At 56.2% G+C, this 15660-nt stretch overlaps 1 protein-coding gene across 1 annotated transcript in view; it reads right to left on the bottom strand.

The window, feature by feature from the left end:
- Window positions 1-3166: 3166 nt before the first annotated feature.
- CEP164 (centrosomal protein 164) overlaps window positions 3167-15660 on the bottom strand; it is a 70277-nt gene continuing 57783 nt past the window's right edge. The window contains exons 14-31 of the mRNA XM_052652450.1: window positions 14810-14941; window positions 14476-14692; window positions 13466-13543; window positions 13105-13236; window positions 12673-12795; window positions 11378-11521; window positions 10874-10957; window positions 10694-10762; window positions 10241-10416; window positions 9765-9891; window positions 9333-9361; window positions 8657-8864; window positions 7571-7678; window positions 6857-6971; window positions 6183-6524; window positions 5387-5453; window positions 4579-4701; window positions 3167-4412 (exon numbers count right to left, since the gene is read on the bottom strand). Of these exons, the coding sequence (XP_052508410.1) occupies window positions 4316-4412; window positions 4579-4701; window positions 5387-5453; window positions 6183-6524; window positions 6857-6971; window positions 7571-7678; window positions 8657-8864; window positions 9333-9361; window positions 9765-9891; window positions 10241-10416; window positions 10694-10762; window positions 10874-10957; window positions 11378-11521; window positions 12673-12795; window positions 13105-13236; window positions 13466-13543; window positions 14476-14692; window positions 14810-14941 (2371 nt within the window). The 3' untranslated portion in view covers window positions 3167-4315. The remainder of the gene's footprint in view (window positions 4413-4578; window positions 4702-5386; window positions 5454-6182; window positions 6525-6856; window positions 6972-7570; window positions 7679-8656; window positions 8865-9332; window positions 9362-9764; window positions 9892-10240; window positions 10417-10693; window positions 10763-10873; window positions 10958-11377; window positions 11522-12672; window positions 12796-13104; window positions 13237-13465; window positions 13544-14475; window positions 14693-14809; window positions 14942-15660) is intronic.

The following is a 15660-nucleotide window of genomic DNA, read 5'->3' as shown; positions in this document are numbered from 1 at the left end:
GTCTTTGTGGTACAGAGGGTGCTTCAGCCTTGCTCCCAGGTTCTAGGATTCTCTCAGTAGTCCCTTATCCATGAATAGTTGATAGTTGCTGTTGTGAATGGGGGAAAGTCAGGAATACCCTATGTCACCATGTTGGTGACATCATTCCCCTTACTATGTGTTGAACACTGTTCTGAGAACTTTACATGGATTAACTTCTTTAATTCCCGTAACAACTTTATGGGCTAGATACTCCTATTTTTAAATCTTTTCTTTTTAATTTTTAAATTTTAATAGTTGATTTACAATGTTATATTAATCTCTGCTATCCAGCAAAGTGACTGAGCTACATATTTCTCAAATTCTTTTCTGTTATGGTTTAAAACAGAATACTGAACATAGTTCCTGTGCTATATAGTAGGACCCTGCTACTTATCCATCCTGTATGTACTCATTTGCATCTGTAATCCCAAACTCCCAATCCCACAAATCCGCTCTCTGTCTGTGAGTCTGTTTCTGTTTCATAGATAAGTTCAACTGTGTCGTATTTTAGAGTCTACATATAAGTGATATCACATGGTATTTGCCTTTTGCTTACCGACTTCATTTAGTATGATAACCTCTACATCTATTCATGTTGCTGCAAACGGCATTATCTCACTGTTTCTGTGGCTGAGTAGTATTCCATTGTATATATGCACCACGTCTTCTTTATCCATTCATCTGTTGATGGATATTAGGTTGTTCCCATCTCTTGGTTATTGTGAATAGTGCTGCTATGAACATAAGGGTGCGTGTTATCTTTTTGAATTATAGTTTCGTCTGGATATATGCCCAGGAGTGGGACTGCTGGATCATACAGCAACTGTATTTTTAGTTTTTTTGAGGAACCACCGTACTATTTTCCATACTGACTGCACCAGTTTACATTCCCACCAACAGTGTAGGAGGGTTCCTTTTTCTCCACACCCCCCTCGAACATCTGTTATTTGTAGACTTTAGTGGTGGCCATTCTGACTGATGTGAGGTGGTACCTCATGGTAGATTTGGTTTGTATTTCTCTTAATACTTAGTGATAATGAGCATCTTTGTAGAAATGTCTCTTTAGGTCTTCTGCCCATTTTTGAGTTGGGTTGTTTAATGTTTTGTTGTTCAGTTTGGCTAGATTTTGCTATTTAACCCCATTTTAAAGATATGAGACTCAAGGCACAGAGAGGATAGAGTGAACCTTGTGATTCACACTTCCACTGCATTTAAACCTGCGCAGGACCCCTCAAGAGCAGATGCCCCTCTCCTCCATGATGAAAAATGGCATTACACTGCCCTTCCCTCTGTGTATGTACCTGCTGGAGGTGGCAAAGCCAATCAGGGAGGCAGGAGAGGAGGACTGGAGGTGCAGGAGGAAAGGAGGAACGAGGAGATGTTCCAGTTCATCGATACCGCTGAGGGCGGGTGCTATTTTTGTTTAAACCATCACTTCCCTGCCTTCCCCGAAGAAGCTGCTGGAGGAACAGGCAGCAACAGCTGCCAGCACCCCTGCCCACCCCAGCTCTGTGTTAGGCCACTGGATGAGGCAGCTCCTCACCCAGGGCAGACCTCTCAGTCACCAAATCTAAGACAGCCACCCTGCTTCATCCCTGGACTGTGCATTCAGGCTTCAAGCTTTTGACCAAGGAAGACATGAGCCCAGAAAGGACCTGTTGAGGTCACAGAGCTTGTAAATGTCAGAGCGAAAAGTAAACCCAGGTGTCCTAAGGCCAGGGTTATTTCCCCACTCCCCATACAGCCATTTTGTGTGGAAGCTTCTATGGCAGAGGAGCTATAATCATGCCCAGTGGGTCTCCCTTAAGAAAAAGAGGAAATAAACATATCACAGAAGAGCTCTGGGAAACTGTCCGATCCCCACAGTAGGAATGACCCTTACCCCACCTGTAAAAGGGAAGTAAGAACAGTTACCATTTTTTTTTTTTGTATTTGCATAAAATCTCCAGAAAGAACCGGTATATTTGTTACCTTCAAGATGGCCCAGGGATGAACTGACTTTTGTATCAGTTAAATACGAAGCCATGTGAATGCAGAGGCTGTTCAAAATAAATATCCTTTTAAAAACCCTCTTTCCTGAAGCCCCAGTCAGGACTGCTCAGGTCTGGTCTCGCCTCTGCTGCACCGACTGTACTTTTGGCCTCTCCCAGAATCTCTCTGGGCCACCTCCTCCGCTGTGAGATCAGAGTGGACTGAACAAGTTATCTGCAGGCTCCTCTCAGCACCTTTCTCCCTCCCATCCTCAGAGCAGCTCAGACTCAAAAGGCTAGGTACCTTTGTATGTTTGTCTTTAAGTTGGTTTTCTTTTGCAAGTCCATGAAATGCAACTTTCTCAGCTGGTTCTTCTGGCAATTTTGGTGCTATAAATCCAAGACCACACAGGCTATTCACACCACTGGAGCAGGAAAAAAACCCACCTGACTTTGCCAGCTTAGAACTTCAGGGAGCTCACCTTTGCGTGAAGAAATAGGGTCAAGTAGCCCCTGGGAAATGGCATGGTGAGTCTCCAGCTGGTAGGTGGAGCTGGGGCGTGATAAGGGAGAACTCAGCTGGGGGCTGAGTGCCCCCAGCACTGCTCCAGGGAGCAGGGTGCTCTAAGGACACAGCCACGAGGTATAAGGCTCCGTTCTTGTAGGGAGCTTCAGGCATTTAAACTCCAGGAGTTCAACTCCAGGACTTCAGGCCCTGGTTTTCTCACTCACAGAAATGGAGCTGAAACTAACTACAAAACAGATATGATGTGATTAGGTTCGATACTGTGGTATTCTTTTTGAAAAATATTGTATGCGTGGCTTTGCTGGGTCTTCGTTGCTGCACATGGGCTTCTCGTTGTGGTGACTTCTCGTTGCAAAGCACAGGCTCAGGAGCTGTGGCTCACAGGCTTAGCCGCTCCACAGCATGTGGGGTCTTCCTAGACCAGGGATCCAGCCTGTGTCTCCTGCACCGGCAGGCAGGTTCTTTATCACTGAGCCACCAGGGGAGCCCTGGCTATTCTGTGAATATTCATTTCCTTCCCTCTACCCTTAAGCAGAAGGAAGCAAAGGCCTTCAAAAGGAGACACGTTCACACAGCTACTGTGTAGCAAATGGACCTGCAGAGATTTAATTGATGTAGAAAACACAGGATTGTCACCAAAGTTGGTTGCAGCACATGAGCTAGTCCCCAAGCACACAGATGAACAAAAGTGGACATCCTATGCGGTAGGCTGGTGCCAAAGAAGTGCCTGGGGGTAAACAAGCCAATGGGATCTCAGTTCCTTATCCAAAGAAATGAGGGGTGGAGAGGCAGGGGAACCCCCACCGCTTTCAAGACAAGAAAAGGGGGGCATTTTATTTAAACGATGGGGCAGATGTTAAGCACTGCCTGCATGTCCCCTCAAGGAGCCCGCTGACGTGGGAAGGGTGGCAGGGTGCTGTGCCAGACGGCAGGCATGGGCCCAGCCCCTCACCTCCTTCAGAACAAGTCTCCAGGCTCTGAGAAGGGGCGGCAGGGACGGCACAGGTGGAAAAGACGGACGGAAACAACGCACATATACACCCGAGTGCTCCAGGAAGAGGAAGCCATGGTGAGCCCTCCCAGTCTCTTCCTGTGGCTCACCGGCTTCCTGAAACCTGAGAATGTAGCTGGGATGCTCTGGGGAGGAGCCCCAGGGTGGGGGGAAGGAAGTGCTCCTGAGGACAGCCCCTGAGGAAAGCCCAGGACCAGCAGAGGGAAGACAAGTGGCAAAACTTCTGGGGCCAGCCACCGCCCACAGGGCTCTGGGCCCAATCCTGAGATAAGTCAAAAGGTGAGACAGAGTGCTCAGGAAAGGGGACGTTAAAAAAAAAAAAAAGGCTTGATCTCTACAGGGCTGAGGTATTAGAAAGGCGGGCCCTGGTCCCAGAGGACACACATGCCGGGGGGGCTTTGTTCTGGGTAGTGAGGGACCACATATGTGACCCTGGGAGCTCCAAGCGGGCCCCACAGGTCCAAGAGACCGACTCCACTCCAATGGAGTCCCCTGGCCTCTGAAGCAGGAGCTCCCCCAGCGCCACCTCTGCCCCACGTCAGTGTCGCCAGGCTCACGCATAAGCCACACAGGGCAGCCTGAGATGCTACAGTCTAGGGGTGGCTTAATGTTCCCGGTCAACCCTCCGTTTCCCCTGGTGCCCCGGGGCTCCTCTAAGTTCCAAGTGAGGCAAGCAGCACAGAGGGGGGCCAGGAGGATGCTTTATCAGGGGAGTAACGTGCAGGCAGCAAGTAGGGCACATGGTCTGGGTGCAGGAGAGGCCAGGCTGCCCCCCGGCTCAGCGCCTCAGTAGTGATAGACTTTCAGTCTGTTGTTCCCATCCAGGTCCAGCTGCAAGAGGCTGGAACCAGCCGCTGGCTTGGGCACCAAGGAGAAGAGAGGTCTGGCCACAAGGTGAAGGAGAACTCCACAGTCAGCTGAGCACGGTTGGGGAGGAGTCACGGACCAGACGGGACCCTCCTGGGACACCCCCACCCCGCCTAGGGCCCACCTGCCCTGGCAGTTAGAGCGGGAAGGGATCAGGGTTTGGGAGGCAGCTAAAAGGATACAACTTGGGGTCGTTCTTGTAACGTTCTAGCCACTTTCGATTAGCCGCGATCAGGTCCTGCAAGTTGGAGGTGCCCACCTCAGGGACTCGGGAATAGGGACGCTGCAGGAGGCGGAGCTGCTCACTGCGGGGAGGGGAGAGGAGGCAGGAGCATGGCACGAGTGCCCCTCTGGGGTGAGGAGCATCTATTTCCAAAAGGGAAGAGGATGGAGCTTCCACCCTGGGTGAAGGCGCCTGACTTCAGGGCTCCCACGTCTGCCTGTGCCCAGCCAATCTCGTCAGCAAACACTTTCCTCTCTATCAACTCAAATACCTTCCCAGCATCAGCTCCCAAGCTGGCCAAAGGGTGAGAGGGGCTGTGCTTATGGTTGGGGGCCTGCAGGGACACATCAAGGGGGGGTACATTTGGCAAGGAATAAGATGAAGGGGAAATTAATAACAGGTTTCAATAATTGCCCATCTGTCTCCCCCACAGGGAGCCCCCCACTCCCTCCAGATGTTGCTCAGCAGGTCTAGGGGAAGAATGGAGCCGTGCACAGCAGACAAAGAGCTCAGGGCAGAGACGAACGCCTCACTCCACAGCCAGATCCCATTTCTCCCCAGGGTGCCACTGGGCAGCTTCCTCATGGGGCTGGCTCAGGTAAGGCCAGCCTGGCCCCACTGGAACCTCAGTAGCTTCATGGCCTGGGAGACCTGCCTTATGTCTGGGTGACGTGATAGGGCCTTCTGGTCCCTTCACCAGGTCCCACCTGCCCTGGGAGCTGCAGCTGAATGGAGTGGCTCCACCCTGAGCCCACAGGGAGGCTTACCTGGCAGACACATAGCCCAGCCTATTTTCCAAGGGGGCAGGACCACTGTTGAGGAACGGGATGCCAGCTGGAAAAGTGTGAGGGAAGCAGTCAGAAATGAGCAGCAGTTTAGCCAAGCCAGCCCCCTCTTGCCTCCCTCAACCCAGAAACTGCAAAGGCAGTGCCCCAAACCAAAGACAGGAAAAGCTTCTGAGGTTGGAGGTGAGAGAGATGGTACCCAGAAACTGTCCTACTTATTTCTAAACCTGAAATTAGAAGCTCTTCCTTCAAATAGCTGTTTTTGTGGATTTTCACATTCCTCATCAGGGCCATGAGACCCGAGGAAGCCACATACAGCCAAAGGGCTACAAACCCCGAGTCACAGACACGGGGTCACAATCCACTCTGTTGCTTGCCCCCTGGGTACCCTGGAGGATACTACTTAACCTCTGAGTCTGTCCCCATCTGTAAAATGGGGACGAACGTGTGGAATAGCCTCAGAGGATCATTACAAGGACTCAGTGGAAAACCATATATAAAATGCCTGGCCCATAATATAGAACACTCAAGATGGCAGTGATCACAACTCTGACAAGCGACCTCCTCAGGTTCAGCTGAGCTCTAGAGTCCATCATAAAGGCCCCATCAGGTAACCTGTCCTTGACCCAGAGGGCCTCCAGCCACAGGGCGAGCAGCAAGGTCCTCCCAGGAACCCTGAGAGTCCGGGGGCCATGCCAAAGCTGGGGGTGAGGGGCAGGCAGAGGAGGGAGGTGGGGAGGCTGAGCCAGAACCGTGCACAGCCCAGAGGGAGGCTTACTTGGAAAATACTTGCGCCACTTCTCCACCAGGAAGTCGTCCACGGTCTGAGCCGCAGAGGAAGAGAGCCTGGGGCCCAGCCCCGGGTCCCAGGTCCACTGGGCAGACGTGGGCTGAGCCAGGGACGAGGCTGAGCCCCGGGCCAGGGAGGGGTTGGGGGGAGCCGGGGTGCTCCTGGAGGCCTGGGTGGGGAGCGGCACGGGCGTGGAGAAGAGCGGTGGCGGCTGGGCGTTGAGGCTGCCCAGGACACCAAGCACCCCGTTGAGCTGGCTGCTGATGCTCTGCAGGGAGCTGCTCAGGTAGTGGATCTTGTTTGGGAAGGTGGGGCTTGGGGCCAGGCTGACTGCAAAGGGAAGAGGCAGAGGGTGGAGAATGGCCTGGCTGGTTCTGCACCCTACTGGCCCACATTCCTGCCCCTTCCCCTGTTCCTCAACAAAAGCCCCACAGCTTCAGTGTTTCAGAGCGTCTATAGGGAGAGGCCCTCCGGCAAAGGCCAGAAGGGACGCTTCTCTTGCCGCGAGTCCCCCGAGCCTCTGAGCCCTGCAAACCCAGCCAGCTCACTCCTGCCAGGGCATTTGCTGACCACTTGCTCCAGACACTGGCACGGCAAGGGGGCCCTCTCTTGCTGGGCTGTGGGGAGGGGCTGCATCTCTGGTCCTCCCCCCGCCCACTCACAGCGAGGCAGGGGGCAGGAGTCAGAACTGTCACTGCTCCCATCTTCCAGGTCACTGAGGTCAAAGGTCACCACCTTCTTGGTGGGGGGTCCTCTCAGCGTGTCCTCATCGGAAGCCTGGTGGGAAGACGCAGCAGTTGAGGGCGGCACCTGCTCTGTGCTTCCTGCCCTCGTGACAGCTGAGGACTTGGTGGGTAGGCTCTTTGGGTCCCAAGTTCTGGGGGAGGCACAGGCTGCCTTGCAGGTGAGGCTGAGAGAACTCAGCCACTGGAGATATAGGCAGTAAGGCCACCAGGGTCAGGCAGGCCCCCACCCTCACCCCAGTAAACACTCCCCACAGTTTCTTTCCAGCTCCTGCTGCACCCATATCTCAGGCATCCAGAGGAAAGCCTATGAGGCCCAGGGAAGGTAGCGAAACCAAGGAGCCTCTACTCCTGGCCCTCAAGGCACACCTCTCCTCGGGCACCAGGGCAGGACCAGTCCTCTCCTGAGAACCTTCAGCAAGAGGATCCAAGTCTGCTCAGGATGTCTCGGCACAGACCCAAACGCCAAAATTGTGCTCGATAGTCAAAGCTGAAGTCACAGCCACTTTCAGCAGCTCAGAATCCCCAAGCCTACTGCCAATCCTGGGCCTAAGCTGCCCCGACACGGGACCCAAGAACCCCCACCGAATCCCAGGAACAGAAGAGGGAGGCTGGGGCCAGGCTGGGCTGTACCTCTTCCCGGAGAGAGGACTCCAGCTGATGCAGCTTCTCCTCCTTCTTCTTCAGGAGGTCGTGGCCTTTCCGCATGGCTGACTTCATCTCATCCAGGTGCCTGGTCTCCTGCAGCCAGGGAGGAAGGGAAGGAGGAAGACGGTGACTAACCACACCGGCACATGGAGGAGTCCCCCCTGCTCTGCCGTTTGTTGGCTGGGTGATCTGGGTGAGCTTAAATTACCGAACTCTGGATATTCATCTAAAAAAAAACTTCTCATAGGGTCTTGAAGATTCGAAGAGAGAACATGATACATGCCCTCCACTATGCCCACACCTAATAAATTCTCAAAACAGTTACTATTAAACAAATGGTTATTATTATCATCACTGTTTCAACTACCATTACTACCCCCATCCTCAACAGCAGGGATTCAGCAGAGCAGTTCCAGGCCCTGCGGGTGGAATGCAGATGCCCCTGGAAGGCTGCCCCTCCAAAGGTACTGACCTCTGACCCTCTGCTGCCCCCCAGCCAGACTTAGGGGCCACAGGGCCTGCAATCCCTCACCAGCTCTGAGCATCATCAGAATTCTAAGGGACCAGGCATAATCTGCCAAGATCCTCACATGGCAAAGAGATGTGTGATCCCACTAATAATAACCATGAAGACATGTCCTTTTCATTACAAATTAGGCTCTCAGAGAAGGAAAACGGGGAATTTGGCTTATGCTGAGTGTGCTCAAAAGATTTTCACTTATGAGTAAAGTCTTGAGTGTGATAGAATGGCCAAGCAATGTGGAACTTCTAGAAAATGGGAACACCACTACAACCCTGTACACTGTCTCTGGTTACTGTGAGGCCCAAATGACTTCCTAATAGAGAAAGCATTCTGCACTGCCAGGTGAGTGTAAGGAGCTTCCATCCTTGTGGTGGTCCATAACCTCCATCTCCTCCTGTCTGGTCTCCCTAGACTTGTCCAGTGACTCTGCCTACCTGACCACTCAAGGGGAGCCCTGGGCATGATCTACTGAGGGCAAGCCCAAAGGGAGGGCCAGCTTCCTGCCCCCAGCCTCCCCAGCGTGGCTGAGTCCCCCCGGGGCTCCTGACCTCCTCCAGGTCCTTGCACACGTCCTCCAGGGCCTTGGTGCCTGGTGGGTCTTTGGCTGCCTCCTGAGTGCTGGCCAGCTCCTGGCGCCAGTGCTGCTGGGCAGCCTTCAGAGCTGTCTGCCGCCTCCGCATGGAGCGTGACTGTCGCACGAGGAACTCTTTGGCATTGCGGAGAGCCACCCCTTCAGCAGAGAGGTAGTGCCGAGCGCTGCAGAACAGGGCAGGGCAGGGGTGGAGCGGGGACACACGCACTATGGACTCCTGCTGTGGGTCATGAGCACTGCCCCAGCAGGTGTCCAGCCTGAGCACAGACCACAGGGCTAGGAGAGGGTGGGGACGCCGCTGCTCAAGACCCATGGCACGCGGCACGTGCACTGTGCATGCCAGTCCTCCCTCCTCCTGACAGGAGCGGCACCTGAGGCCTCCAGAGACGGCCAGACCCTCCCATCAGCCTGACCCTCGTGCAAGGTCAGTCCATGCCAGCGTGCTGTGTCAGTGATCACCCTGGGCACCTTCCTGGCTTGTCACAGAAGACTCCTCAGTGCCCCAGCCCCTATCCTCGAACCAAGCCCCACTGGAGACCATGGGTCCAGGTCAGTCCCTGGCCCTGACACACATCCTCACTCAACCATTCCTGGATCCTCAACCCAAAACAGGACAGGTTATTGGAACGCACCTGTCCAAGGATAGGTCAGTCTCCTTGCTCTGGGAAGAGAGAGAAGGATACCCCTTTAGTCTGGTTCTAAGACACACGCAGTAGAAAACGCCCACTGAATGTAACAACATCAGGGAACTACAGGCTCAATAGACCCCAAAGTCCCTCCTAGAGGCCCAGATGATGGTTCTGCCAGCCACCGAGCACCAGTCACTTACAGATATAATTTGACTGATGCAGAAGTAGGGCTAGGAATGATAAATAGGAGACTAAAAAGTCCTGGGCAGAACAGTCAGGACCCTTCCTGGAGCCCCACCCCCCCCAGGGGCCCTCCTACCCACTTTCCCCCCGATGCAGCCCCATCCCTCCTGGACCTCAACCCCTCCGAGAGCCCCACCCCTAGTGGAGCCCTGCCCAACTCCAGCCACCCTGACCCTCCCAAGAGAAGCTCACTGTCCGGGGGGATCTCCTCAGGTCCTCAAGGAGGAGATTGGGCTCCAAATGTGGGGAAGCGTTACTGTCCTTTACCTCCAGCTCTTTCAACAAGTCCTGCTGCTTCTGAGCCTGGACCTCCAGGTCGCTGTGATGGGAAATTGGGGAGTGGGGGGAGTTGGTGAGGCAGGGTCACATGCTGAAGCAGGCCTGGCAGCACCTTTCAGGACTCCTAGCAGGGAAGGGGCAGAACCACCTCCACCCTTTCAATCCTGCCAAAGATGCTGAGGCAGGGCTGGGGCAGGGACCCCAGAACCGGGGGACCCGGGCTAGTCCCAGCCTCTTAATGCCCCCGCTAAGTCCCTACAAAACAGCCCCTCCGTCTGGCTCCACCTCTGCCTGCTAACTGGGCCATGAAGAGACAGAGCCCCCAAGCGGCAGAGGTCAGAAGGCAGGTGGGAGGCGCAGGGGTGGTGGAGCGCAGGGGTCCAGACCACCTGACATGCTTCTGCAGCCTCTGACTCTGGGCCTGCAGCAGCTCCACCTGGGACTCCAGCTCCAACTTGCGGGCCTGAAGCTCCTCGAGGATTCTTCGGAGCTGCCGGTTTGACTCCAGCAGGTGGGCGTGCTCCTCCTTTGCCTCCTCCAGGTGTTGATGGGTGGCTGTGGCTTCCTGGGGGGCAGAAGGAAAGACAGAAGGACCTGGAGACATGGGAGGGAGTGGACGGGGGAGTCACAGAGCAGACAACGGGGAAGCACTGGGGGAGAGGCTGGACCCCGCCCCTCGGCAGCCCCACTCCCCAGGGTTGCCCGAGCTGGTCTCCCACAGAGAAGCTATCTGTGGGATGCTTGCCAAGAGAGTTTGGAACCTTCCCCAGACAGACCAGGGGAATGAAGGGGCTGGGGGCAGAAAGTGCAACAACGGAGGACAGGAGAAGCAGCAGACGAACCTCGCTCTCCAGCGCGACCTGCCTCTGCGCGTCGAGGAGCTGCTGCTTCTCTTTTCGGGCCGCCTCCTTCTGCGGAGCACAGAAGGTCTGGCCATCAGGCCGACTCCGGGCCTCTCCTGGGGGAGCGGACTTCCGGGTCAAAGGTACCTGAGAGCCTGTCCTCTGCCCCTACTCCCGCACCTGGACATCCAGCTGAGCCAATCGGGCCTTGACATCCTTGGTTCTGGTTTCAAGTTCCACCTCTAAATCTTGGAGCTTCCTTTCCTGCACGGAGTGTAGGTAGAGAGAAAGATAGGAGTGCAGCCAGTGCCCAGGCCCGAGCTGAGGGCCAGGAGGAGTTTGCGAGTGTGCCCCATACCACGTGCTCCAAGCTGGGCTGGGCTCCCCCAGCAGAGCATCACCCCTTGCTTATTTCAGGGAATGGTGAGCATAGGCAAAGACACCAACCCCAAGGCCCGAGGTGCACTGACCTCTGCTGCTTCTAGTCCTGGGGATGCTCCTTGGCTCAGAAAGCAAAAGAGCAAGTATGCCCCGGCTTGGGGATGGCCAGTGAGAGACCTCCCCACCCCTGAAGCCCTCAGGCTCCACCCCACCGCTGTGGCAGTGCCGGCCCCCAGCACTCTTCTACCCTGGGTGGAGGGGTCGGGGAGAGTGGGCCCCAAGCACCGTCAGCCCGGCGCCCACCTGCTCCCGGTGTCGCCGCCGCAGGTCCTCCAGCTGCTGGTCCTGCTCCTGCCTCGCCGACTCCAGCTCTCGCTCATGGGCCCTGTGCAGGCGCTCCAGCTCTCCCGTCAGGTGCCCCAGGAGCTCAGCCCGCTGCTTCCTCTCCTGACGGAGGGTGGGGCCATTGGTGGGAAACCACAGCGGCCCTTCCCAACCCTTCGACCAGAACTGACCCCTACCCCCTGTCCTGCCGCCTCAGGTCAGTAAGATCAGGGACCCCACCAGGCCTCTAAGGCCGGCTCCTGGAGATAGTGCCCAGGACCACGTGGTCTCATCCCCAGAAAGCCTGCATCCCCCTCTCTGCTGCTGAAACAACACTGGACAGACGTCCTGAGAAATCCCTGGTGTGGACACCTGCCTCTCTTACCACTCCCCACACACACAGCCTTCCTTCCTTAAGGGAAGGGGTTATTACTAAAATGTCACTGTTCTTCAACAAGGGCAGAATTGGTTTAGGAAAGGAGTCAACTACATTTTCCTCTGGGCCGCTATTTCTGCCCTGGTGCAGAGTCTGGGATACTGGTTGGTTCAAGTTTCTGGAGGCGAAGCCTAGAAACTGGGGACAGAAGCCCATCCAGCTCTGGGCTAAAGTCAGCCACCAGCCCTCCCAGTCGTTCACCCCAACGTGAGCGTGCCATTGGGTCCACTTAGTCACTGAACTTTCCCCTCCAAGCCAGAGGCTGAAGATGGGCAGGTAGTATCTAAATATTGGTTGGCTCTTGCCAATCTATTTCCGGGAGTCCTGGAATTTCTGTAGGCCTGGAGGCACAGCATTGGTGGTTAAAAGTCGAAGGCTCTGGAGTCAGATAGTCTTGGCTTGAATCCTAGCTCCTTTACTTATCAGCCAGGGAGGCTTAAGGGAGTTGCTTAAGCTCGTCTCAGTTTCCTCTTTTTAAAATGGAGAGGAGGATAGTACGGATGCCCCCCACCCAAGGGTACTGTGAAGACTAAATGAGGTTAACGTGCAAAGAGCTGAGGATGCGCCCGGCACAGCGTATAAGCTCAATGCATCTTGGCTGTTATTAACAGGAGAGCAAAGTGCAGCCTGATGGCGGGGAGGAGCAGGCTTCCTGTAATGCTTTAGTACAAAACTGGATTTCACCACTGCTGGGGGCCAGGGAAGAACACTTCCCACCACCCCTGACTCCTTCCAAGGCCCTCCGGACGTCTGGGAAGGACCCCAAGGGGTGGGTGGGTGGGAGTGGGTTTGTGTGCGCGCACACACACGCATGCGCCAGGGGATGTGGCCCAGTCACCTCGGCCTCGTACTGCTGCCTGGCCTCAGCCACCACCTGCTGGTGCTCCTCCTTCATCCTGTCCATCTTCCGCTCGTGCTCCCGCTCCACCTCCTGGCGCTTCTCTCTCAGGAGGCCACTGAGCTGCCGGGCAGGAGGCAGAGATGCGACATGCAGGACTGAGGCACTTGAAGGACTCACACACGTGTGCAACACACGCCCACCTCCCCCAACATCCCCACATTCACACGTGGCCACACCCAGCACCCCCTCCCACTCCACTCACGTACAGGGCACAGGGTGGAGAAAGACTTGGCCTCCAGGGAACTAAGGCACAAAAACAGAGCCCCAGCTGAGCCGTCCAAAGCAAAGCAGAGGCCCCTCGGGCCAGGACGGCTCGCCGGCGCCCACGACGCCGGGCCCCCAGGGCGAAAGGAGCAGACCGGCACGCACCTCCTGTTCGTACTCCAGCACCTGATACACCTTGTGATGGGCTCGCTGCTCCGCCCGCCCAAGGCTCTCCTGCAGCTGGGCCTCCTCTCTCTGGTGAGCTTCCTGCATCTTCTTCTGGAGGCTGGAGACCACCTGAGGAGGGGCCCGCATGGGGGAGCGTGACCCTCAGAGGGCCCTACAGAGTGGCCGTGGGCAACTCGCTTCCCAGGGACCCAGCCCCCAGCCCCCGGGGCTGCAGGAGAGGGAAGCTAGTGGCAGGGCCGGGGTTGGGGTGTTCTGCCGACCAGCCAGCCGTGAAGGCTCAGAGCCCGGGGCCCAGCACACCAGGCTGTGCCCGGCAGGCAGGGCCGCTGCCCCTCACCTCCCTGTGCTTGGCCTCCAGCGAGGAGGAGAGCCGCTCCAGCTCCTCTCTGTGTTCCCTCTCCAGCGCTGCCGCTGCCTAGGGTGCAACACAGGGCCTGTGAGGACCAGGGCAGGCTGGCCAGGCTCTGACTCTGGGGAGAGGAAGAGTCAGGAAGACCATCCCCAAGGCTCTCAAGCTCAGGGGCCAAGGGGAACCACAGGCGCGTCTGTATTCCTCCAAAACCGCTGTCCCTCAAGTCTGCAAGCAAACGGGGACATGGAGGCTGACATGGAGGGAAAGCTTCAGTGAGGCTCGGCCATGGCCCTTCCACTCTCGGGCCTCTGGGCCAAACCACCGCACACAGGCCACACTCCTGCCTGTGAATAAAGGCCAGGAGGCCTGAGGCTCAGCACCGTCTCCCTGAGCACGTGCAGCACAGTGACCTCCCCCGTAGGTCCCCTTGGTCTGGGAACTGACACTCCACCCAGAACCAAAATAGAACACCAGTTCCACTTGACCTACTACCTACTTCAGCCTCTTGCCTGGAGACAGACCACTGGGTGGGAGGGATAGGGAGTAAGGATAAAGGAGAACAAACTCCCCTGAGTGAGCCAGCCTCTCGCTCTGAGGCAGGGGAGGGAAGGACAGAGACGAGAGGTCATCACAGCTGCCCTCAGGGACAAGGACGGGGACACTGCGCCTCCGTCTCAAGACCTCTGGTCTGGCTTCGATTCCTTCAGTCATGGAGTCTTCCCAAATCCCCGGGTCCTTTCCCTTCAAACTTCTCTGCTGCTGACAACTCCCAACAGGCCCTGGAGGGGGCCCTCTGGACCCCACCGTGGAGACCAGGGCAGCATCTGCTCTGAGTTGAGCGGGCTCCACATGGGCCCAGAGGGCCAGCCCAACATCACCACGCCCTTCCTCACAGACCCCTGTGCTGCTGGCTCCCCTGGGCGCCACGGCTGGCTCTTGTTCTTCCTCAGCACACAGCCCTCCCCAGGGACACATGGGTGGAGAGGGGCACTCACTTCTTTCCTCTCCCCTTCCAGCTGCTCCCTCAGCCGCTGCAAGGCCCTCTCCTTCTCCACCTTCAGGGCAGCCTGCTCCCTCTTCTCTGAAGCCTCCATCTCTTCCCTGAGCTGCTCCAGGGTCTGCCTGCTTCTCTCTTCCAAGCTGGCCCTCTCGGCCTTCTGCAGAGACTCCAGCTCTTCTCGCAGCCTCTGCAGGGAAGCCTCTTGCTCAGCCCTGGGCAGAAAAGGAGGTGGGGGTGGGTCTAGGCACTTGTGTTGGTCAGGGTGAGGTGGGGGGTGCCAAGAGGGGCGAGCCTCCGGGGAGGCCAGGCCGCCCACAGTCCGCACTCACCTGATTTGGTCCTCATCGGCCTCCGAGCTGGACTGCACCTGGGCGCGGAGCTGGGACAGCCTCTGGCGCTCCTGCTCTCTCATCTGGGTCTCCTCCTCCTCGGTGGCTCTCTGCAGCTGCTCCTTCAGGGAACTGCAAGGCAAAGACAAGTTTGCTGGCGGGACCGCAAGGCCTTCCCCTTTCTACACTTAACCTCTGGCTCTCAGCCTCCAAAAGCCTGGAGCCTGCTTGTGAAGCTTCCTACGTCTTAAGGACAAGCCTAACCTTAGCTTCTGGGTCCTGCTGCCTTTTAATACCTCCCAGGGCGAGAGGGGCTATGAACTCCACCTGCCCTTTGCCACAGGAAGCAGATCACAAGCTCCATGATCCCAAAATAGCATTTCTGCCAAAGGTTCTCCTCTGTAACCAGGTGGGAGGCATTTACTCAAGGTCGGATCCTGTCTGACCCCAACCCAGCTCTGGCCACATCACATGAGCCAGCACCTCCAAACCCCACCATACTCCTCCCTGCCTCCTGGCCTTTGTTCAAGCCAGCTCTCCCATCGAGAATCCCATTTCCTACCTGACGAACCCATGTTCCGTGTTCAACACCCAACTCCCTCCTCTCGGAGAAGCCTTTCCAACTCTCTCCAAGCTCATCAATCCCCTTTCAGCTCCCATCACACTTTATATGAGGACCTTTCTTATCCATGCCACTCTCTGCCATACATAACATCACACCATAATTCAGCCTTTGTATATGTGTTTTCCTTACAAGTATGGGAACATCTCCAGAGAAGGAATCTTGTCTTAAAATCTGCTATCTCCCAAGTGCCAAGCACAGTAACAGAAATGGAAGTAGGGACTCCATA

This window comes from Budorcas taxicolor, chromosome 15 (genome assembly GCF_023091745.1).
Source record: "Budorcas taxicolor isolate Tak-1 chromosome 15, Takin1.1, whole genome shotgun sequence".
NCBI lineage: Eukaryota > Metazoa > Chordata > Mammalia > Artiodactyla > Bovidae > Budorcas > Budorcas taxicolor.
This window is presented reverse-complemented; position numbering and strand designations above follow the sequence as displayed.